Source organism: Ambystoma mexicanum, chromosome 2p, assembly GCF_040938575.1.
Source record: "Ambystoma mexicanum isolate Mex_15411 chromosome 2p, UKY_AmexF1_1, whole genome shotgun sequence".
NCBI classification, from domain to species: domain Eukaryota; kingdom Metazoa; phylum Chordata; class Amphibia; order Caudata; family Ambystomatidae; genus Ambystoma; species Ambystoma mexicanum.
In genome coordinates this window covers 817,756,771-817,782,318 of record NC_090923.1, presented here as the reverse complement: position 1 = coordinate 817,782,318, position 25,548 = coordinate 817,756,771, and the positions used below count along the sequence as shown (strand labels likewise).

Sequence of the window (25,548 nt, the reverse complement as noted above, 5' to 3'; positions counted from 1 at the left end):
TACACTCAAAAAAATTGATGGTAAAATACACCCACTTCAAAATTTCACGTGGAGCACCGCGCCAGCCCGTCAAACCTTCTGAATTGAGGGGCAATGCGTGCATTTCTAGACCCATCTTACTGTGACTGTCAAGATGGCATTCCACATTATTTACCAACAATCAGACCTTTGTGAGGTGGCTAATGGGTGTCCCTACACGGTTAGGCGACTGGCTAATAAGTGAATGCAGAGCAAAACAAAATAATCACTCAAACAAGACACCAGGAGGAATCATACCTGCAACTTTTATAAAGGATCTAAGAACCTCAAATCACAATATGTCTGGCTACTGAGACCCCAACATGCCCATCGCAAGAGGTCGGGCAACTGAGTGCCTTACATACCTTTTACCAGTTGAAGACAGCCTCACAAAAACCTTATTGGTATCTGGAACAACCTTCTGTATAAAGACCTGGTGATCATCCCTTTCGCCGAAAGGACCTTTCAGGGAGAATAATCAAAGTTAAAGTCATGCCTAGTACTAGCAATTGATCAGTCCATATTTAGCTCCTTAATTTTTGAGGACTTAGAATAGTAGCAGCACTCCCAGATTGTGAATAGAGGCAGGAAAAATATTCACTGGCAAAGTCACATTAGTGGGTTCCACCTGGAAACGATTCTTCAACAGCAAATTCACACAAATTTCAGCATCTAAAAGTATTTTTGGCACTTTTTTTGCTTGAAGTAGACAAATATTTGGGCCAATGAGGAAGGCAGAAACCTCTCGGTTTAACAGCCTGATATATTTGGGCATCCAAAGTATAAAAAACCACCCTGGACGTGAAACATTGGCATTAAAAATGGTATGAAATCACAGATTTTTCTCCACAGGTGAAAATGCAGAGTAGGATGCTTTTGCTCCAAAGCTTCTCTTATGTCCCTGATGCCTAATTCGGCTATGTTAACATCTGGCCTCGATGTGGGGCCTCTCCACAAGTTATAAGCTGCTTGCGAGGTGCCAGGGAATCAATGGCTAAGTGTGCTGGCTCAGCATTAGAATCGCCGCTTTGCTGTGGCTATGCTTAAATGGGCCAATGACCATTCTAAAGTGAGTCGCTTAGACAGTGAAGCGCCTTGAAGGAATGGACATTTCCATTAAAAGAAAACAGAGGGGAAGCCCTGCAGTAACACTCATTATTAAGAGACCTGATGGAGACCTGTCTGTGGACATTGTATTAGCTTGAGAAGTTGTGCAGGCGTCAGTTACAGAAGACTGGAGTCTACAGTGCCCTCATTTTAGCAAATTGAATTACCACAATCATCAAGAGCCATTCAGTTTTCAGTGTGTACAATTGTGACTTAATACCTGAAACTGAGACACTACTTGCCGTCTGGTAAGACGTCCTTTCATCAACTCCTGTGTTTTTACGAATTACGAAACGTTTTGCCGAAAAAAACGAATCGAGATTTTTGGAGGGGGGCATATACAGGGTTTGGGGGGGTCGGGAATAACAAAAAATAGGCAGAGGAGGGAGGTTTCAGGGGGTGGGGGAAATCCCCCACCCCCAAAAAAATCTGCGTTTTTTCGGCAAAAAGCTTTCGTAAAAACACCTGTCAAAACAACTGGTGTCGATGAAATGACTATCTCAAATAACATTCCTCAAACGAATCAGCTGTATAACAAATATTACATTGTCATCACATTAGCTAAGGGTGTAGTGTGCACACTTATCTAATACACAACATAAAAAGACAAAGAAGAAAACAGTATTCACATAGCCGGAGTACTTCCCCATTCTGATTGCATTTTCTGAATAGTCTTACTATTTTGCCTCTTTGACTAAAGTAATATGAAAGATAAAGAGCTCTTAAACGTTGTAAAAATGTACTCGTTTGTTGCTATACATATAAGTCAGTAAGCGATGGTCACACTCCTTGGTATAGATCAAGTGCGTTGAATACACTAAGATGCAGTGTAGAAGCTGCTCTGCTTGAGACGGATATCTACACAGTGCGACTGCCAGTCAAGGAGTCAATTATCAGCCAACAATGGCAATCAAAATAACAAATGAAGGTGCGTTTTACAAATCGGTTCTTGCTTACCAATGTCTGTGCCAGCGCTGCAGCCAGCATGCCCATCAATGTCCTCTAGTGCTAGGATCTTGAAGGCGGCCAGCGGCGTTGAGCCAGGCTGTGTGGAGATCATGCCACGGAATCGTGTCACAGTCCAGGTCCGCACATGGTTGTTGTCGGCACAAACTAGAGGAAAGAGAGCACTATTCGATAAGGCTGCAAGGTAACTAATGGGTCAGTAGTCATTCGAATGGCAGGTTTTTCTTTTCATTTATTGAATTTATATAGCGTTTTCCTCAAAGAGCTGAACAAACGGTACAATAAAAAATGCAAAGGAAATGTTAAACTGTTACATTATTGTGAAGCTAGCAAATGTATTTCGAGGGAGGACCGGTAAGAGGACAAAAGATCAAAAACGAACAGAGGGAGGTAGAGTATTCCGGAACATAGGCGCCCGCATGGAGAAAGAACTAAATCGGCATGCAGCATATGGAGGTTAAGGGATATCGAAATAAAGGGCTGTGAACGAAGAGAGCGGGTAGGTGTTATCGAACAGGATCAAGGAAGGCAGATAAGGAGGAGCCAGACCGTGCATACACTTAAAATCAATGCACAAGAAGTGGAATAAAAAGGTGGGATTGAAAAGACCGTCGGGCGATGGAATGTAAAGCATTAGAAATAGGAGCTCGAGGAGGAAGCTGGAAAAGGGTGCGAATAGCAGAATTGTATACAGAGAGCAAGGCAGCAAGACGAGAGGCCAGAAGACCAATAAGATGGGCTGAGCAATCATCGAGTCTAGAAACAACCAGAGAAGTAATAGATTTTTGAAGCAGAAAAAGTCAAGAGGGCGAATTTTATGAATATTGAATAGCTGAAAGTGACAGGGCCTAGCAGTAATAGAGGTGGGAAGCAAAGGTAAGGTTAGAGTAAAAAAAATCTCCAATATTGAGAGCCGAGGTAGACAGAGAGGAAGGATGAAATGAGATTAAAGAGGGAGAGGAAGAAATAGCAGGGATGAATAGAATTAAGTTGAAGGAAACATGAGTGAATCTAAGACTGAACTGCTTGGAGACAATCAGAGATCTTATTATGGATGGTTTCAGAGAGAGAGAAAGATCGGAGTATCGCCAGCACAGAAGTGGTATGATAGACCAAAGGGTTCAATTGTGCGGGAAAGTGGGGCAGTGTAGAGGGAGAATAGAAGAGGTCCAAGGACAGAGCCTTGAGGAACACCATGTGGTATAGGGGCAAGAGAAGAGAGATAATCAGACCACGAAAAACTGGAAGAAGTGATTGTGCAGGGGAAGGCTTTAGAGTGACAGGCAGACAGAAGAGAATTGGTAACTAAGTAAAATAGGCTCGGTCTAGTGAAGGGGGCAGTACCCAGATTGAAATGGAGACAGAAGAGAGTTATTAAGATCTAGATAGGTGGACATGAGAGAGTAAACCGCGCATTCTAGGAGTTTAGAGAGGTAAGGAAGAAGAGAAATCGGTGGAAAGTTAGATAGTACTGAGAAGTCAAGAGTGGGCATGATTGAATACGGAGGGAAAAGAAGATATTTTTAGTGAAAGGTTGAAAATAGATGACAGTTGTAAACAATTGTATCCATTTGTCTCGGGAGGATGGCTCAGCGGCAATGTGCTCGCCTTGGAAGCAAGACGACAGAGCAACACAGGTTCGATTCCCGGGTCCGCCAAGAAACCTCTCGGTATTAAGTTTGTTATAAATACCCTATCATATCATATCATGATGGTACTGCAGAGCTGGAAATGTTCCACTCCTTCCCTACTTAACCACTGCGCATTAAGGTTATCGTAGTGTATTACTGCAATACACTTCACCAAATGATCAGACTTCTACCACATTAATATGATTGCCTCTGGCTCATGGCCACTGTCCCTCTTCACATACTGGGATTACAGCCTGCACTGTAATCTCGCACCTGCTAACGCACATTGCAATTACCATCTTTCAAACTTGACATCTCCCCTAACACAACCTCCAAATTACATTTTAAAACAATTTGTACTCCTGGAAGTGTACTTTTCAATGAACCAGTCAAATCACAAGGTTGGACTCGGTGGTCTAGACAATGTAGCTTCATAGGCATTCTCAGTCTGATGCCCTAATTGCATTCTAAACTTTGGGATTAACATTGCAACTGGGCTTTGCAATTAATTCGAACATGTCCTACTCACACAATTCATCCCTTGACTGTCAGGTGGAGACGATGAGGAGGGGGCATGAAAAGGGTTAGCCAAGTCCAAGTGGAAACGTGCGAGTTTGTGCACCATATCACTACCACAAAGGTGTGATGAGCTGTCAATTACCAGAAATACAAAAAAGGTAGCAGGCACCCCACTCTCGAATTAACATGGCATGATAACCTGTTCTGTGGTTTTTACCCACTGTGAGTCTGCAGCCATCGCTTTTAGCTCACTGTACTTTTCACAAAACAACGAATATCCATTTGCATATCAGTCTTTGTCCCGCCCACAAGGGCAGTCCAGCACCGAAATGCCAGGCAAACCTCCTTTGAACAAGAGTACCAACAGCAACCTCATACACGTGTTTCAGCCTTGTTGGGCCTCATCAGTGAGGTGGAGCGGTGCCTCTCTGAGCACAGCGAGCAAGGGGTCCACGTCTGGGTTCCCCCAGGTAATTTAGGGTGACCAACCCCAAGTTCCATGCAACAATGCAAAAAAGGTAGCAGGCGCCCCGCTCTCGAAAGAACAGAGGCACAGCTCCACCTCACTGATGAGGCCCAACAAGGCTGAAACACGTGTCTGGGGATGCTGTTGGTACTCTTGTTCAAAGGAGGTTTTCCTGGCATTTCGGTGCTGGACTGCGCTTGTGGGCGTGACAAAGACGCATATGCATATGGATATTCCTCCTTTGTGAAAAGTACAGTGAGCTAAAAGCGATGGCTGCAGACTCTCACAGTGGGTAAAAACCACAGATGCCATGTTCTTTCGAGAAAGGGGCACCTGCTACCTTTTTTGCATTACCAGAAATAGGTCAGCAGTGCAGATTATCTGTGGCACAGCACTGAATATTTAATAAACTATTGCAGTCTTCGTTTAGGGAGTAGGCCTTTTTTATGGCATTATGTTAAGCTGCAGGGTTTGACTACGTTGCACATCTTCAAGTCACATTACAGTTTTGAGTTTGCTTTGGTTACATGACATTTTTCTTAGTTGTAAACCTTTTTCCATCCCGGTTAACTGCTATTGTGTCTTTCACCATGCAAACAGTATTACCCGGTCCAAACTCTGCAAACACTACTATCCCTCTCAAACTCTGCAAACACTAGTATCCGGTCCATGCTCTGAACATCCTAACAATACAGGGTGACGTGCTGCTGACGTGCTGCACTATAGAAGAATAATCCAATGGTAAGTAGAATGGCAGGTTCCCCCTCACGTACCAGACGACACCGGGAAAAAACTCTGAATCCCACATCAAAACATGTGGCAGACATGAATACAATGGGAAAGGTGGTTGAATGGTGTGTCGGCACTATGGGATAGTGGGCTGATATTAATTATGTTGAAACATTACCATTTCATTGTTGGTAACTGCAAAAATCAAGAGTTTTGTTTTTAATAGTAAAACAATTGTATATTTCAGTGCACCTGCATATAGAGTGCCATGGGCACAGGGCTGGGTTCCTAGAGTGACGACAGTCTTTCCACTCTCTTCCAAGGTCATCAAGACAAGGCATGACATAAAGTACACCAGTGAAGCTAGGGCTCTCACCATGTAAGCAGATGAGGAGTCGAAAACATTTTTAAAAGCAATCTAGTAATTGCTCTTGTTTGTCTCCAATGGGGACACAATGGTGCCAGATAATCGAACATGCTGGGCGACTTGATGTCTCATTATATAGAGGCAGAGAGTAGAAAAACGGAGCATAAAGGCTGGGCAACGCAGCGTTCTGAGCAGGATCAGTGTACTGGCACCGAGCTATTGACAACGCCAAATATCCAGCTTCCAAAATGTGTTATCTAGAATATCCTTAGCCAGAACAGTGTTATTGCCAGCAATGGCAGATGCTGGTTAATAGACCGTTCCTTGTAAGAGATGCCACAGTACTAGGCTTTACAACAAAACAAAGAAAGTGACATAGTAAAACATCAGTAGTGACAGGAACAATAAAGAAAAGTGGAGCTTTTTAAAATCAAAACTGAGCTCCACTGACATTTGAAATTGAAAACACGAGCTTGTTTCCATTCCTGCCCAACTTTCCACAGTATGACCTACCGGAGATGAGGTGCTTTTCAGATAACATGATTTTCGTGACAGGGCTCCGGTGCACAGTGAAAGTCTGGAAAAGTTGAGGCCCAGAGCCCACAGTTTCTGGATGCTGCACAATCACGCGGACAATGCCCGAACTTGTGCCGTAGGCAATTTCAATCCAGTTCCCGCTGTCACCTTACAGATCAAATAAAACCAAAAACATACCACGTCACAATAATTGTACAATGACGAATACAGAATAAATGCTAGATAATCGGTTCTATGGCAGCCTTGGCAATATATTCACAAACATTGTACCATCTCAAGAATCTACTACGAAGAAGGAATGGATAAGGTTAAACAGCACACATTCTGATAATAACAAGTTACTTTGGGGAACACTATCATATTGGTTTCAATGCAAGTTGCCTTTATAGCGACTTTGGTTCTTGAACACTCTCCAAAAATCTAATTGTAAGGACCTGCTTTCACTGCGTGCATGTCCAGGGTGTGTGACATTTTTTTCCAAGTTATTAAGCATAAGTCAGAGCAGCACATATGCACTGGCTCATTCTTGCAACTAGAAAGAAGCATGGCCGCTGGCCTGTTTAAGTAATGAAAGTAGGATTTGGTTAAGTAATCCTTTAAGAGTAATGATGCCAAAATGTTAAACCTTAATCTCTTCTATATCGGTTAAATAAACATAGCCCCAGGGGAGCATCAAATAAAAAATAAGTCATGCTTGTGGAAGACATGTGACGTAGTCCTCGTAGCTGCCTTTCCGATCTCCATGATAGGATAATATCAGAAAGCCACAAATACAATCTTACACTATATTGAACGAGTTATATTCCAGCTGGAGACTATGCAAGAAACTAGTCACCCACCAATGGGATGCGTGCCATCTTTCTGTTACTGTAGCTTACAATGAGATTAGCAGATGACATTTGGTCCTTAGCCTTAACGAGGTTTGTACTTCATCTTAATGAATAGAAAAATCCGTGCTCATCTTGCATCCACAATGTTCAATGTTTCTTGGGACAAAGTTATATAAGGCATAGGAAAAAACACAACGAAAACAATACCTTCATAGAGATTCATTTCCGATAAGATTTTAGAGTATAGTGTCTGTTAGGATGTTTACGGCTTAGCCGTGGCACAATTGTTCGCGTCCGAATTGACTGGTCAATTCGGTCGCAAAGCCAATTCTACCAGGGGCAAATCTGCCCAAAGCAAAACCCCCCAACCCACCTCCAAAAACTCCCCCCACCGACCCCATACTTACCTTTTCGTCGTCCGCTCATCTTGTAACCATGTGGGTCAGATCAGATGTTGCAGAGTCTGCTTTTCTTTTTTGGTTTTTTTTTCTTGTTTTTGTTTTTTTCGTCCCCTGCCTCCAAACCTTCGGAAGTGGGGGACGCTACCCGCTACTCGCAAAACCATCACGGTTTACAAACGATCGAATGGTACCGGCCGAATTCGGCCAGATTAACCATATGATTGTTTGTAAACTATCAATTTGTTTAATACTGTCTGTTAAGATGGATTACTAGCAGCTGGCCTTGTGAAAATATTTTAGGAGGCAACCCTAGTAATAGTGAACAGGGGAACTCGGAGGTTAGCAAAACCCAATCACGGTAAGTGTGGAGAGTGGTCAAGGCTATTCTCAGGAGTGTGTGACTGGGGTCAGGAGTCCACAATGAGTCCACACAGCGTAGCACACGATAATTCAATTTACACAGGTAGTACACAAATACTACATTTATTATAGGCCCAAAAACACACTAAACATGGAATAAGCAGGTAGTAATACCACACAACACTCAGTTTATACACATATACAAAGTCACCTTTAGGTTCTTAGAAATACATTCAATAACTTACAACGAAAAGAAGGTAAGTAGTGATGCAGTAGAATGAAACCAATTCCCAGAATTATACCCTAACTTTATGAGTCAAATCCCTATGATGTAAGGGGCCTTGTGCCCAAAAGTCACAAAGCTTCTTCTTAGGAGAAAGGGCTGGTGTAGGAAGAGTTCTTGTGGTGGTGAACATGTTCCATAAGATAATCAATAATGTTACAGGTGGGTACAATTACATTCCCTCTGTCAGATTCAGGCTTTTAGATTCCGGCAATCAAAAAGAGATGGACTGGAATAACCAAAGTTTATTCTAAGGAGAACAGGGGGGAGGCGAATGCATTGTGATTACTTACCCCACAACTCTAGTTTTCCCAGATGACTATGGCAGGCCTCTCTCCAGTTACAGTTGAAGCCCACCTTCCAGAGCAAACTCCCACGAAGCTGGGAGGCTAGAATTCGGTATAAATACTACTTGTGGCATGAACTGGCGACCACCCAAGTTCCGGTCACGAACACAGAACGGCAATGATTCTATCAAAGTAGCCCACTGGAAAGCTTGTCAGTCCACCGAGTGGTCCAGGCACACTTCCGAAGGCTCAGGATGGCTGAATCCTCGTGAATGCATCAAGACTGGTTGGTGGTTGAAGCACTGCTCAGGGCCTTCGCAGATCAGGTATTCTAGCAGGGCTTTACCGGGCCAAACGCAGGAAGGAGATGACGGGCCTCTTCGGGAGTCGTCCATGGATCTTCAGTTGGCTGCTTTACTACACAAGATACTTGTTTCCAATGCTGAGCTCAAGAAATGGCTGCAGGAGTCCTCTTATTATCCCAAATCCTGTATGGAAGCAAGTCCAAGCCCACCAATGGTCCAATCAGGGGCCACTGCCGGTTTTCCTCATGTCCCATCTACAAACTTTCAGGCACCACAGATGTGGAGTGGGACCAGACAGTTCCACCCCTTCCTGAGCCAAGCACACACAAAGGCATCACTAGCCTGTGAAAGCAGCAGCTTTCCTGGGCAAGTGCATGACCTTATACGGGATTTCCTGACTTGAGAAGGCAGGAAGAAGGCCAAGCAACAATATGGCCAAACAAGTGAAAGATCTCGTAGCACAGCGATTTTAGAGCACTACAAATAATAAAAATGTGTTTGCTGCCACCAGCATGTCTTTAGGCACATATAAAAGTAACCAAAAAGGAAAAAAGTAAAAAGACTAAAGGGGAAACCTAGTGTACCAGTACTGATAGTCTGAAGGACTGATCAGTTTCCACATAAAAAAAAATGAGCAAAAGGCCAGAGGAGTGAAGTCTCTACCTAAGCCACTGCCAGGTCTCATGCGCTTGCACGACCTTACTTACCTGCTACAACTACGCAGACACCCAGATCATTTTCCGAATCCCCAAGATTAAAGCCTCCCCACCTCGACTACTGGATGACTAACTACCATCTAATCCTCAACACGGGCAAAACAGATTCCAATATGCAGCAACACTGCTCTGAGCCCCCAACCTTTACCGTGGTCAGTTGCCCTTGAAGCCCCACCTGCCGCCTCCACCTCTGTTAAAAATCTTGGATTCACTATGGACGCAGACCTATCTCTCTCCAAACGCATCAACTCCGGGTCCAGAAATTACCACTTTCACATCCTAAAACAAATCGTTCCCCATCTCTCTTACCCTCCTCTCTTACCCAAAGAGTCTCTGCAATATTAGCCACCATCATCTCCTGGCCTGGACTACGCCAACTCCCTCTACCTGGGCGTCCCAGCACACCAACCCAGGAAACCTCAACATATCCAAAACGCAGCAGCCAGACTGCACCTTGCCCTCTCGCCCAGCGAACACATCACCCCTGCAATCAGAATTTTGCACTGGGTCCCCAATTTGCCTAAAAGCAACTTTCAAAGCCATGGGCATCACACACCTAGCCCTCCATAATATGGGACCAGAGATCCTTCAGAACAAAATCATCCACTACCAGCCCTCCAGAAACCTCAGATCGGGCTCAGCTCTCCTGGCTATTCTACCTCACCATTCCACCAGCATTCTCAGCTTGGCTTTCTCTATCCAAGCTCCCACTATCTGGAACACTCTTTTCCCCCTGCCCATCCACTGCACCGAAAGCTACTGCGCCTTCAAAAAAGCACTAAAAACCTAGCTATTTACAGCATTATCCTGAAAACCTCCCTAAAACTTAAAATTCCCACACCAAGCATATGAATAGTCACCCCAGGTGGAGCCAGCTGCGTTAGTGGCGCCACTGACCTCCCAGCACCTGGCGGAACTGGCTGTTTTCACGGTGGCCCTGACCATACACACCTTTCATGACCCTGTTGCCATCAAGCACCACTAGATTAATTACAGCCCTCATATAGGTAATGTAGCAGGATTGATGAATGACTGCACCCGGCACATACGGGTAAATCGGCAAATCAAAAACATAGTGGTAGAAGCACAGTGGTGTGAAAGAACCACCACCATCGCAATCGGACAGATCGGGATTCACTGCAGGGAATTGTCATGGGAGGTTGTGCCGCCATGGCCATGTCCCGAACCAGCTGGCCAGGTGGGGGGTCACCCGTCCAATACTAGATCAGGGAAATAAAGAAACAGCCCAGCAACGCTCTGGAAGGAGTGGGGAGATGGGCAGGTATTGTGCATGCATGAACCATAGGATGGGCCGCCCAGGGCAAAGGTACCATCTTAAAATTTTCAGTAAGCGTTCAATATCTGCGTAGACTCGCCACCCTATTGGCCTAGAAGAATTGAAGTACAATGAGTGTGCCTCTTGGGGCAAGTAGTTGGCACATAGACTGTGGCTGCTGCTAACCGTTTTATCAAAGCTGCAAATCTGACAGAAGAAGCCAAGTACTTGAGTGGGCACCCAAACAACAAAGCGCCATCGATTTGGGCAAGGTACATATAACGCAACATTGGCCACAGGCATGGTTATTCACACACATCAGAATCAGCAATGACAATGACAAAATTCAGACGTTCTGTTCACAATGCTACGCCTACTTATACCAGACCATGCCTCACCACCTATGAGAGCAGAATTCAGCGCAGACCTATGACAATTTTGGGCACGCTGAACACATAGCGAGATTCTAGCACTCATGCCATCTCCCGACTCATCTCAGCACCCAACCACATGCCCGACTGCATAGGTTGCTTCTCTACAGGAGCCTGGCTAGCCCTGCTAAGCCTTTTTGGCCAAATGCACACACGCACACATCCTAATCGTACTCCATGACCTCCAAACTGGCGAAAGTGTTGTTATGGAGTAGACTCTCAGACTGGTGGAAACTTTAATGAGCCCACCGAGGGAGAGTGCACCTGCTGGTGCAGTGTGTTCGACTGGAAGCTGGATCTGCATAGAACAGGGGTTTCTACACCATATTTTTGTCAATAGCTGGGATCTACCTGAAGAGGTAGAGTCAAAGAGGACTAAGGACGTTCTGCTGTAGCATCTCTCACAAATCTGCAACTAGAAGCAAAGTCTACTGTGCAAAACTGTATACTCTACACAACTATAAGGGACCACATTGATGCTCCTTCCTTTGACTCGGCAGGGGGCACAGCTAATTTACTTATCTCTCGCCCTCCCACTGAAAAGAACTTTGTAGTCACTGCGCCACTTAACTTGCGCCTGGGACAGAAGCCCCTGAAATGGACTGGCAGTAAGTATTGTCCATGACCAACTACTGCCTAAGGCATCATTTAGCGACTCGCTGAGCCACCGCTTTGGCATTCAGGGGGGTAATCTCACGTTACAGAATAGTTGCAGTGACCCATAGTATCTTGTACATGTACACACACACAAAATCACCATGACTGGTCTGCTACGTTGACGGCTGCTTTTCCCTCCAACTAGAGACTTTATGCTTGTTGCTGTGGCATTGAAAAACATCAGCCCATAGGAAACCCTTTGGAGCAATCTAAACACACTTGTGCCGACTGCCTAAACATGGACATCTTTGCTTTTTAAAAATAAATGCAACACTTTACTAGTGATTTTGTGCTACTGGAAAGTAATGGGTTTTTCCCTAATACCCTAATCCGCAACACTCTTTTCGGGGCTCAAGGCTAAACATTTGAACATTTTCAGTGACTTCTGCCAAAGTCATCACCTCAAAGAAGTAATTGCTAAAAAACGACTCATTAAAGCTAAAGCTTTCGTAAGGAGTTTATTTTGACATATACACTCTGTGGACATTTCCTCATTCAATGTTATTTAATGTTATCCAGAATCATTTTATCAACCCATACCCTTGTTGAGGGTATAGCCCTGAGTACTCTGCTAGGTTTACCCCAGGGACAGCCAGGCATTTACAGAGAAGTCCTGCAACCTAGGTGTTGCTTGATCTTCCTGAACCCTAAACATAGGGTCATGAAAATCCTTCTAAAAGCTGGTGAAACCCAGACTAAGATGCGTGTGAGAGACAAAAGTATATTAGGACAAGTCGAAAGTAACACATTGGTGTTATCCAGTGTTTTCAAGAAATAGAAAGACAGAAGAAACGGTTGCAAATGCCATACTATGTTTAGGACATGACAAAGTCCGGAACACTAATTAATATCTCGGTAATAAATGCTACACTTCAATGATTTACCTAACCATGGTTGCATTGGTTATGATGCTGCCAAAGGACAAATTACTTACCGTAATGCTCTTTCTATGGATTCTTCTCACACAGATTCCTCATCTGATAGATATCTTCATCCAGCTCTGCTGCTCAGAATCCTTTTGACAGGGGGGGCGTAGTGGACCTTCGACTCAGCAGTCGATCAGTGATACATCTTGCTCGATCATCGGCTCCGGACGCGATAGCAGCTGCCGTAAATATAGCACCTCACTACGCCACATACCTCAGTTCCCCCTTTTTTCCCCCGTGCTTGAACGCTGCAGAGGAAAACGATGGGAGACAACCATCCTGTTATAAACTTGACAATGGGAAACATCCCTAATGGTGAAAACCCCAAGAATCTGAGAAAAATTAAAAGAATACGTTTTTGTTGAAAGGAGAGCAATTAGCCAGATGGAAGCAGTCATTTCAGAGCCATCACCAGGTGTCCCTTCACTTAGACAGATGCGCTAAGAGACAAGAACTTTCTGAGCGGGAATGAAAGGGACGGGCGTTGAGGAATCTGTGGGAAAGAATCCATAGAAAGATCATTACGGTGAATAATATCTCCTTCAATGGATTGATTTTCTTCTGCAGATTTCTCATCTGATAGACTCCCCAATCAGTTAGGACCACATAGGTGGGCAGAAAGTGTTACAGCAGCAGATTTTGCAGAACTGCCCTACCAAAACATGCATCAGCCACGCATGCGAGATTTAGACAACAGTGCCTGGTACATGTGTGCAAGGACGACCATGTGGCCGCACAACAGATGTCCCTAATGGGAAATCCCCTCTGCAGGGCTGTGGAAGTAGATACTACTCTCGTCGAGTGTGCCCTGATGCCGGGAGGAAGCACCTTTGCCTGCAGACTGGTGACATTCTGCAATGCAGAGGAGAATCCATCGCGATAGAGTATGCTTCTTTACCGCTAGACCTTTGTGGGATAATGAATGGGCCACGAACAGTTGGTCAGATTTTTGGAACGCAGACACCCTAGCGACATAAAAGCTCAAGGCTCTCTTGGGATCTAAGCGGTGGAACCGCTTCTCTTCCTTAAGGGGTGAGGTGGAGGGTAGAAGACCAGCAGATCTATGGACTGAGAAAGGTGGAACTCAGAATCCAATTCCAGGAGAAAGCCAGGTCTTACTTTAAGGGAAACCTTTTCCTGAAGAAAAAAAATTGCAGGAACAGGGGCTTGCAACAAAAGGCCTGCAACTCACTAACTCTCCTGGCTGACATGATTGCAACCAAAAAGGCTGTTTTCAATGAAAGTCTCAAAGAATAAGAATGCATGGGCTCAAACCGAGCCACAATCAAGAATGTTAGAACTATATTTAAATCCCAATCTGGGAGAACAAAGGGAATTGGCAGAAACTTGTCCACAAGGCTTTTCAGGAATTGGGCCATAGCCGGGATCGTAAAGAAGGAACCTTGATCCAGGGACCTTTTGGACACAGACAAGGCCGCCAAATATCCTTAGACTGTGGTAACCTGAAGGCCTGCTGAGGCCAGTGACAGAAGGAACTCCATCACTGTAGTGGTGGGGCAAGTGATGGGATTGATCTTCCGTTCCCTGCACCACGCCTCAAATCTTCTCCACCTGCACGCATACAGAGATCTTGTAGATGGTCTGCGTGCAGCCAGCAACGCCTATAGTACCCGCAGTGAGAGGTCCCAGTCATCATACATCATTCTCTAAAGAGCCAAGCATGTATGTTGAGGGAGTCCATGTTCGGGTGGAATACCTGGCCTTCCGACTGGGTCAGGAGATCTGGGCGCCGAGGCAACGGGTGAGGCGGGCAGATGGTCAGATACAAGAGATCAGGGTACCACGTTCTCCTCGCCCAGTCCGGGGCGATCAAGATTATGGTCGCTCGAAATCTCTTCAACCTCCTGAGAATCCATGGGATGATGGGAATTTGAGGGGGGGTGTGGGGGGTGTAAAGGCGTAGTGAAGATCCACTAGGAATTTGTCCCCAGTGCATGTTTGCTGAGAATTCCCTCGAGCAAAACTGTCTGCACTTCCTGTTGGACTCTGTGGCCATGACTTCCTGGTACACTTCCCACTCGTGTGAGACCGTGCTCTGCCTGCTCAGAGCATCCACCAAGCCATTCTCTGTCCCCACCAGATGAACTGTGAGACCGAGACTTGATTCTCCTGCAACCATAAGCACAGCTGCATCACCTCTCTACAAAGGGGGAGGGAGCGCACGCCACCCTGCTTGTTCAGGTAGTGCATGGCAACCGTGTTGTCCGTCAGGATCACAACATGTTTCCCCTTGAGAGACAGAGCGAAAGCCCTCAAAGCAAGCCTGATGGCTTGCAACTTCAGCCTGTAGATGTGCCACTTGGCTTCCGTCGCTGACCAAAGGCTGCTCACCTGCAAATCCTGGCAGTGAACGCCCCAACCCTTCAAAGATGGACCTGTGACCACTCAGGTCTGAGGCCAAGGAGGCCAGAAGGGTTCCCCCGCCATAGGATTGCTGCGGTCGGTCCACCAGCTGAGGTCCTGGACCACTTGGTTGGACACCTAGAGGGGATCCATGAGCGCCCGAGTTACTGTGACCACTGACCTTTTAGGAGCCACTGAAGGGATCTCATGTACAGCCTTGCCTCTGGCACTAGAAAAATACAGGAGGCCATGAGAAGCGGCCGAGGAAGGAAGCCGCTGGTAAGGTGGCGTGATTCTGGAAAAAACTTAGCATCTGTGCTAGTCGACTCTCTCCTCGGGAGAGAAGGCCTTCCCCACCCGGGTGTCTAGGACGGTCACGATTAACTGGAGTCTTCAGACTAACAGCATATGGGACTTCTTCAAGTTCAGGGAGAAGCCGAGCTTGTGCAGTAGCAGGCAGGTGTCCTCTAGATGAGATAAGACCTGCCCCGCCGACTTCCACTGGATCAGCCAGTTGCCCAGGTATGCAAATACATGGACCCCGGATCTCCTGAGGTGAGCTGCAACTACCGCCATGAACTTGGTGAAGACCCTTGGAACAGAGGTCAATCCAAAGGGAAGCACTTTCAACTGACAGTGCTTGTCCCCTAAGAGGAATCTCAGGAACTTCCTGTGCTTTTGCTGTATCGAAACATGGAAATAATGAGCGCCCTGCAGATCTATTGCCACCAGCCAGTCCTGAAGTTCGAGAGAGTGGAGAATTTCTCTCAACGTCACCATCCTGACTTTGTCTTTCCTCAGGAACTTGTTCAAGGCCCTGAGGTCAAGAATGGGACGGAAACCTCCTCTCTTCTTGGGTACAAGGAAATACAGAGATTACCAACCTGACCCTCTTTGATCTGAAAGTACCTCTTCCAAGGCACCCTTAAACAACAGGGCTCGCAGTTCTTCCACGAGCTCCTGTCCCGGTTTAATTGGAGGCGGTGGGGGTCTGTCCAGTGGTTTTCTTAAGGGCAGACAATAACCCCACTGAACGAGCTGCAGGGCCTAGGTATCTGAGGTAATCTCCTGCCACTGGGGCCAATGTTCGGCCAACCATCCACCAACAGGTAAGTTGTGGAAGGGGAAATCAAAGCGTCTTAGAGGGCGCTCCTGCCCCTGCCTGGCCTGCGGGAGCTGCGCTTTCTTTTCGTAAGGCACATAGCGCCTGTAGGCTCTGCCCATAGAGGCAAAGCTCAAGGCAGGTTTGGCCAGCTGTGCAGCTAGGCCCAGCGATATTGCGGCTAATTTAGACTCCTTAAACCTTTCCAAAGAGTCATCAGCTTTCTGGCCAAAAAGAAACTCTCCCTCAAAAGGCATGTCCAGTAGCCTATTCCGGACTTTCAGGGAGAAGCTAGAGGTTTTAAGATAGGCTGGTCTTCATAACACTACAACCGACCCCATGGAACGGCCAACTAAGTCCAGGCCCATTTGCAATGACTGCTTGGCTTCCTCCTTCCCATCTTCCACCAGCTGTGTAAACCCATCTCACCTTTCACCTTCGGAAATGCATTTACGCAGCCTGCTTCACGGATTTCCATAAACCAAAAGAATATTTTGCAAATCCACATGCCACACTGGTGGCTTTCAGCGCCATGCTGCCAGAGGTACAGACCACCTTGGCCATCGCATCCAACCTTTTACCCTCCTTGTCAGAGGCAGATTCAAAGTGGATGCTGCAGGTCTTGTGGCGATTGCAGCTTATAGCACAATAAGCCTTTAAAGCCTTTCTGGAGAAGGGTGAGAAGGCAGGAAAAATGGATATCATTTTGCCAGCCTGTACTTCCCCGTAAAGTTAGAGTTGACCAGGGGAATGGAGCAGGGATGTTGCCACAAGGAGACTAGGGGGGGTCTGCAATTGCCGGATTAAATGGCATGTTATGCTGCTCCGTCACAAGACCATCATCTAATATGTCCATCAATTCATCCCTGCACAGGTGCTGAAGAGGACTTCTAACCTACGGTGTTTACTACCATTTCCACTAAGGTTCTAAATTTAGCCCGGGTGTGCGTGTGGGGCTGACCCTGCTGAAATTTGACGTCTGGAGACGTGTCCAGGCAGCTGGCATCGTGTAAACCTTTGACTAATGCCAACAGGTCTGCTTGACCGTCAAAATATTCAACACCTCCAGACCCTGCATACACGGGATCGATGTTCCCCTGTTCATCGCCCTGGTCGGCCCTGAAAATCAACGTCATAGAATCAAAGAATCCAGATCTGGAGAGCGGGATGAAGGATCAGTCACCCATAGTCAGCGCCAAGGGTTTTTCTTTCGACGCCAATGGAACGGCTTTCGGTACCGATCAAGGCTTGGATATTACTGGGATGTCAGGAACGTCAGCCTGTCGACGCTCTTGGGAAGGACCGGGGGGCGATGGTTTTTGCACCTTTGACGTTGAGCCCGAAGGCTTCTCCGACACCAATGGCGTTGATGGTTTGACATGCTTGCGGTCGGGAGTGCCGAGCAGCGCTTTTGCAGCAAAGGTTTGCTGTTCGGGGTTGGTGGGAAGGGGGGTATCCGCACCTGCACTAGCCTGTGTTTTAAACACGTCCAAAATCTTTTTTTTCTTTTTATATTCCCACCTCGAGTGGTTGGCCCAGCAGATAGCTTACCATTTTCAGATGACGAACTGGACTGGTGTCGATAGCACCTCTTTTTCTTACACGATGAAGACGAGGAAGACTGGCTCCTCAAGTGTGACTGCTTTTTGGCCTTCCACCAATGCTTTTCCTTCTCCTTTTCGGGGGTGGGCCCTTCTGTCTCGGCCTCTGAGGACTGGACGACCAACTGTGCCGGAGATTTCGGGGACGGTCAACCCAAAGCAAGTTTGGTGGCCCTCTCACAAATGGATTTTGACTGCATCCTGGAGCAGGATGCACATCCCTACATGTCGTGATTCGTACCCAGACACCACAGTCAAATGTTGTGCGGGTCGGGTTGGTCACAGATTTTTTAGAATGGCAGTTCACCATTTCAAGCCCGAAATCCAGTGAGTGGAAATTGCGGTCGAGATTTTATGAAAAAATGTGACGAATGTTAGTCAAAAATGCTTAGTCGAAGATTCGATGTTGTGTTCCGGTAGCAGCGTGGGGCAAAACGTTTTTCATTTCATCAGGCGAATCCCATGGGGCTCTCATGAGATTACTGCAGTGATTACAATTGCTGCACTTCAATATGCATTGCGTCACACAAATCGCACCGTGAAAGGGGGTAACAGGAGGAAGGAAATACACAAGGGGAGGAGAGTAGGGAGACCAAAGAAAAGAGGAGGTGGACACATGGCGAGTCTTGGTGAGGACTGGGAAGACTCATTTTTGAGCATTTTCACATAAGTTTGGGATTTATCATGCTCTGCATTACTGCAGGAATGATTACCGGGTAGGACGGCAGCGATTGAGCCATACATTGTTAGCATGATAAATTATTGTGGGAATAAAAAGGAGAATATCCTATGGACCACTGGGGCTTGTCCATAGTCTTTTCAGAGGTGGGATCTGATCTATAGGCAGGACAATATTGTTTTTTTAAAATAAATAATTGTTGGAACATGAACAGTGCACACAGCCTCCGATTAAGCCCTCTGTCTTTTAATATTTGAGGCAACATGAACAGTGGGCATGGCCAAAGGATGTGACCAATGGCCATGGCAAGAGGTCTCTGAGGCCACTGGCCATGGCTGATGAGACCTGGTTAGGTACTAGGGTTGGGGGTATAGGCCATGAATGGGAGGCCGGGGCTACTGGCCATGGTCAAATGCTATGGCCATAGGCCTTCCTTTTTAAATAAATCATTGGTGCAACATGTACAGTGGCCATGACCGCAAGCCATGACTAGTGGGCCCCGAAGAAAATATAGCACAACAAAACACTTGAAATTCAATGAAAAACCTATAGTGAGTTAGTTTGATCTGATTGATGGCAACACCACCATTGAAATTCAGCGGTGCGGGAGGTGATGAGCACTTTAACTCGGCGGCCCACTCCCCTCCATTGCAAAGCCCATTTGCACATACATGATACCACATAAGGGGTTCACAATGAGATAGAAAATGATGATGTGGTGAACATCAATGGGGTGCCTCAGAGTTCAGCTTCTCACTTCCCACCTCTGCTAAATATCAAGGGTTTTACTGCAATAAATCATATCACCCTAACTCACTCTTAATTAAACGTTTTATCACTGAATATATTTATGGATAGATGGATTGATAGGGGGGAGGGGGAAATGGAGAACTGAGCAGGGCATGGGGTAAAGGAGGTATGAGGTGACCCCAAAATAAAAAGGGGGAACCAATTTAAGAGGCACAATCAAAGTGTCACGATCAAACAGTCCACATTAAAATCTGTGTAGATATAGCCATTTAACACCATGTGGCAGATTGGGTTAGTGTAATGAAATTGGGCTATTCATATGGTGGTCATGAACGACATTGGCTGTGCCAGACATAATGATCAGGGGGAGAGACATGAAGAACCTGTCCCAGCAAGAGGAGAGTTCAATTAAATCAGAGTTGGGAGCTATGACAACAGAAGCAGATCAATCGGAGCTAATCGTGGAAAACCAGCATGCATCAGAGTCCATCTACCCAGCCTGCCTTGGTTACTTACTTGTTTTTGGTGTGAGGTAGACACTAAGTGCAGTGATGGCATCTTCGGAAGGGTCTCGATAAAGCTCTGTGACCAGCAGATCATTGTCTTTCATCCGCAGAGGAAATTTCTGTACATCTAAAGCACAAGGAAAGGAAATTTAAAATGCAGGGCGTCTGTGTTAATGAATAATAAGAGAGAGAAACAAGTTAAGTGCCCACAGTACACAAGCATTTCCTGCTTTGAACACTGCCCACCAGTCATAAAAAGCAGACGAACAGGAAGATGTTTAAACAATCGGTGCCACATGCCAATATTTACAGTATTTCCAAAGCCTGGGTTAGTTGGATAATATGTACAGGGTACCCAACCAAAATGAGCTAACAAGATATCAAGCAGGAGAGTTGTGCAAACATCGTCATGCCCTCATAAAAGGATAACAAAGATGTGCTTTGATGCAGATTTAGTGTGATGTTGTCCCAATACAGAAATGGTTCATTGACATTCCTAGGTGAAATGTAAATGAAGCTTATAAGGCTCCGAGTTCACTTGATGGGCGATCCACAGCAGTAAGGTAAGGTATCCAACTGAGAGTTGAAAAAGGCGAAAGATTGGCAAAGAACTGTAAAGAACTGTACATCGAAGTGGTCCTGCGATGGGTCAAGCAAAACTCCTGTGCACAATCGAAAGTCTTTGATGTTGATACTGCCAAGCAAGTTGATGACAAAATAGAGAAAGTTGGTCCAAGCCCGAACGAGGGAGATCAATTGAAAGCTTTTGGGAGAAAGCAAGTTTGTGTTACAGTGAATTAAAATTGGTCCGAGCCCGGGAGAGGGAGACTGATTGAACATTGTGTTGAAACGGATCTGAGCCAGGCTGAGGGGGATCCGGGGTGAATTCTGAATCACCCGAGAAATTGGATACATGGACAAGCATTGTATTAAAGGGGATCTGAGCCTGGCTGAGGAGGATTCCGAGGTGGATAGTGAATCACCTGAGAAATTGAGTATGTGTGAAATCCTAAGAGGAAAATGACTTTTTTGGCTTGTCGCATCAGGCCCTCTGAAAGAAGAGACTTTGAAAGGCAAAGAGACTTGGGCACAGAAGGCCCAGATGCTAATGTTTGAACTGCACCCTTGTGCTAGAGAAGCCAGAGACTGTGCTAAGCTAGAGTGTACCGCCTTATCCTGTGCTGAAAACATGGGGAAGGGAGGCCAATGGCCTGAACATCTTGACATATCATTTCTTGAATACTTCTTTCTTATATGTAACATTGATTCCCACACCATTTGTATTTAGAGGTAAGGATTGGCAATAGGTTTATTAGATAGGCCCCTTTAATTTACCAAGACACCACTAGGACTGCGTTATTATTTGATGGTCGTAGCTTGCTCCCAACAGTAGATTTAGGATTAGATAGGCATTTTTTTAACCCTATATTGAAGTTCAATAAACACCCTTGAACTGTGGTCACGTGTGTCCGTCTTACTGTTGATACCATGCCTTCTTTACAGGGGGACAGTGGGAGATGTGTTGAGGGGAAGAGGGAGTGCGAAGTTTGCTGTAATGTTTATTTTGCAGAAATCAATAACCAGTAAAAAAAAACAAAAAACAAAAAAAAGAATGGTGTTCCATCAAAAACTACGCAGAGAAAGTGGCAAATAGAACATCTTTCCTAACACACTGTTCTAGACATATGACTGAGTCTTTTGTTTATCTTTTTAACGGATGCCAGTGAAACTGATGGGTATTACTTGGCAGTTTAAGGAGGACACAAGTAGCTATGCTATTGTTAAGTATGGACTGCAGATGATTAGTAAAATATTGCAGTATACCGGCATAATCCATATAGCAAGTCTAGCTGTGAAGGAAGGAAAGCATTTACCGAATTAAGCATTAACTATAGCAAAACAGAGTGAAAGAAAAAACGGGGCAGTATGTTTTAACTGCGAGAAACAGATCTGCTGGATTTTGTTTATCTGAGGAGTAACAATGAAATGATTGTCAAACAAAAAACAGAGGATATTGCCCTGTTCCATCGGCTGTAGGCAAACGGCCAGAGCCGAAGGCCCAAGACCAGTGTTTCGAAGTAGCACCATATAACAGCATCTTGGTCTTCAATGCATTAAATTTAAGACAGTTTGAAGCCAATCAATTTACTTAAGGCTGTCACACAACTTTCAATTTGTGTTTCATGGCCTTTTGGTTCCTGTCCATAGAGAGAAGAATGTGGGTCTTAGCTGCATGTGGATAGAAATGAGTTCCATACTATCTGCCAGATGCTTAAGAGGATTGGAAATAATGCAGATCCCTCTGGAACCCAACTCTGGATGTCATCACTTATATTTGAATGCGTTCAGTCCTAGCATCTGTGTGTCTAGGTAAAAGTGAATGAGCCAGTAAAAAAATAGCTCCCTGTAAACCCATACTGTAGAGGTACCCTGTATGGACAGCATGGCCGACTGTGTCTAAAACTGCCAATAGGTCCAAAAGCATCAATGCCCCAACTGAACCGACAACTACCAATCCTCACGATTTGGCCTCAGCTAGAATCAGATTTACTTTGTCCAAATTGACACATTTAAAATATATTAATAGGGTAAGATATGTCAATTTTTCACAAGTAGATATTGCATAATGCCGATCTGGGATTTGGGCCAAGTTGGTGATACATTTGGACTGTGCCAGTCACTCAGTTAACTCACTGATATAGACCATTGGGAAAGTGTCAAATTTAGATATAGCGTTTCTATCCAAAAATGAATACAGACCCAAAGACTGTGGATGCCCACTCACTAAAAGATCCTTCTAAAGATCCTTCTATCACTTTCACCCTGAACATCTTCCTGACTTCTAACTGAATATCAGCTCAGTGGGCTCTAGGAAGCCAATACGCCCTTTCTCTTACAACCTCCCACAAAAGGTGTTCTTATCCGGTTTACTCTGCTAGTGCCATCTGAAAAGAACCTTGGAATTCTAGAAGAAACCGTTTTCCTTTTGCCCTTTGGATTTATTGGTGTACCTTTCCTCTGAGGAGCCTCCCAGATCTTCCTTTCTATTGGATACATTATCAATGGTCTGAATATTCGTCCAGACCTTTAAAAAAGTTTACATAATATATTAATTTGGTTTCCTGCAATCATGCTGATACACTCCATAATTCAAGTTACCCACAATTTTAGTTAACACCTTATGCTCTATGTCAAAAGGCTAGTAACAAATTATCATTGGTGAGTTACAGAACCAGTCCTGAATGTCTCTAGGGGGGGTGTTATTATGTAGGTGTTTGGTTTTCGTGTGCCCTTTTCAGGTTTCTCTTTCACAATGGTTCCAATTAGCCAAACTATTTCCTGGGTGTTATGTACAAACTCAAGACAGATTTGAGCTGCAATTTTCTTGGTCTTCCCATGTCTCCCTGATCAGGACTGGGACGTCATGTGGATTTTGCAGATAAACTAGCTGGAACGTGGAGAAAACGATTGAAGCTTGGGGAGTCTTCCAGAAGGCTACAACGAGCTAGAGTAACAGCACTTTCCCCAACGAACACAAGGTCTACTTCCTCTCCAAAGAGAAACACTTTTGTATTTCACCACACACAGTAAAAAAAATTACACCTGTTCTGTAACAAAAGCTAGAATAAGAATGCTCTGGCCCAGCATGCTGTACTTACCTACATAGTAGATAGATCCATTATTGCAGCCTAGAAGCAGAAAGGACCCTGCAGTGTCGTAGCTGTTGATCGGCACTACATCTTGGATCTTAAAATAGGACCAAACAACATAATGTCAAACTCTATAAAGAATGTCAATACACTGAATCTGTAAAACAGTTAAATTATCCAAATAAGTCAAACAATTTCCACATAGGGCAACAGCTCTCTTAACTTATGCCCAATTGATGCATCATTTACAAGAACACAAATGTAGTGCATTCTTTTGCTGCAGTTCAAATCATCATACAGCATGCAAGGTTGCCATGACACACTCTGTTACATGCTACTATTCACTGTATACTTTTAAAATCTCTGCATCATATTACAATTGTGACTCGTCTGCAGAGGGCACAACTGAGTCATGTCAATGATTGACTGACTGTATTCCCAACAGCCATACACACCACTCCCGCAAGAATCCCAACATCTGGCCCCACTTCTGCATGCAGAAAAAAAAACAGACCTGTCTTTTTGAGATACATAAAATGATTAAAAACACAACAGGTCCTGCACATAGCACCCACATATGTGTCATCAAAAGTGTGTACACGGCACATGAGCTGAAAAGGAGTTGATTTACGCTATGCAGGTCTCACTCCTCACATTTTTCAAAAAGGAAAAGTTACATACCATGATGACTACTGTACCCCCCCTAATCCAATGTCCCCTCCTTTGCTCCATACTTATGGGGAACTGAGCCATAGCGAGTGTAAGTAAGCTTCCACTTTAAGAATAAAAAGAAAGTGGGAGCCTGCCGTGTGTGTAGTGAAACCACGCCCTATTCCCTACCTCCCACGCTCCATCCCCTCAGTCCCTGAACCGTCTAAACGGCCTGGAAGACCTATCCAACTAGTTTTAGGGAGATGGAGGGTGGAAGTATGGAGGATAGGGGACATTGGACTAGTAATCACTAAGGTAAGCAACTTTTACTTATCCCTACATCCTGATCCTTTTCTTCCATACTTATGGGAGAGCATAAAAAACCACTATAACGCAAAAAGGAGGGAATTTACACAGTTGCAGAGAAACACTGTAGTCCTGCTTGCTAAAAATTGGGCATCAGCCCCGGATCTGGAGTCCAGTGCATAATGTTTACAGAAAGCTGAAGGGGAGGCCCATGCTGAAGCTTTGCATATGGCCTCTCGGGGGCCATGATGCTGGAAGGCTACCAACGTGATCTTTGCCCTCATCAATTGGCATGATCTATCCACCTCTGTATGGTGGCTTCAGCCACTTATATGCTTGGCTGCACCCTACCAAAGGTGATAAACAGTCTGTCAGAGGACTTAAAACGCTTAGTCCTCTTGAGATAAAACCTCAAGGCCCTTTGAACATCCAAACAAGGGAGTATTTGATTGGCTTCTTTTTGTGTTCTGGAAAAAATACAGATAGACAAATGTCCTGGTTTATGTGGAAGCCTGAGACCAATTTTGATAAAATCAATGGGTTGGTCTGTAAGACCACTTTGTCTCTGTGAAAGGAGAGGTAGGGCATCTCGACAGATAAATCCAACAGTTTGCTGATACAACAGGCTGAGGTAATTGCCATCAGAAAAGTCGTTGTCCATGTCAACAGGCATAGGTCTGGCTCAAACTGCTTGTGTGCAAGAAGCGGCAAAGAGTATAATCAGATCCCAGTTCGCAATACTATGTCGTGTTGGAGGGAACATATAGACAAATCCCATGAAGTGCTGTTTGATTACTGGATTGGTAAAGGAGACTAGCCTGTATTTATTTGAGAGGTATGCCCCCATAGCCACCAGAAACATTCTGTACGATATTTGACTCCCCGAATGAACAAGATTAGTCGAGAAGAAAAGATGTCATCTATGAATGCCAGTAGGGGATCCCTTGACTTTCCCAGCATCCAATGGTAAAAATTAAGCCAATTTCCTTTGTACTGGGAAAGTATAGATGGTTTCCGGGATGCCCCCATTAACTCAAGGTTATTGTCAGACAAACCCAAGTGACCCCAGATCTATTTTTGTTCAGGTGCCAGAGCCTCAAGGTAAGTGATTGTAGGCAAAGGTGTAT

The 25,548-nt window shown here is 45.1% G+C and overlaps 1 protein-coding gene across 1 annotated transcript in view; it reads right to left on the bottom strand.

Moving 5' to 3' along the window:
- Positions 1–25,548, bottom strand: part of LOC138566826 (SH3KBP1-binding protein 1-like) — a 557,645-nt gene that overhangs the window by 113,229 nt on the left and 418,868 nt on the right. Inside the window, exons 11-15 of the mRNA XM_069644508.1 lie at positions 23,474–23,561; positions 19,825–19,941; positions 6,317–6,487; positions 2,083–2,238; positions 384–480 (exon numbers count right to left, since the gene is read on the bottom strand). Coding sequence (XP_069500609.1) covers positions 384–480; positions 2,083–2,238; positions 6,317–6,487; positions 19,825–19,941; positions 23,474–23,561 — 629 coding nt within the window. The remainder of the gene's footprint in view (positions 1–383; positions 481–2,082; positions 2,239–6,316; positions 6,488–19,824; positions 19,942–23,473; positions 23,562–25,548) is intronic.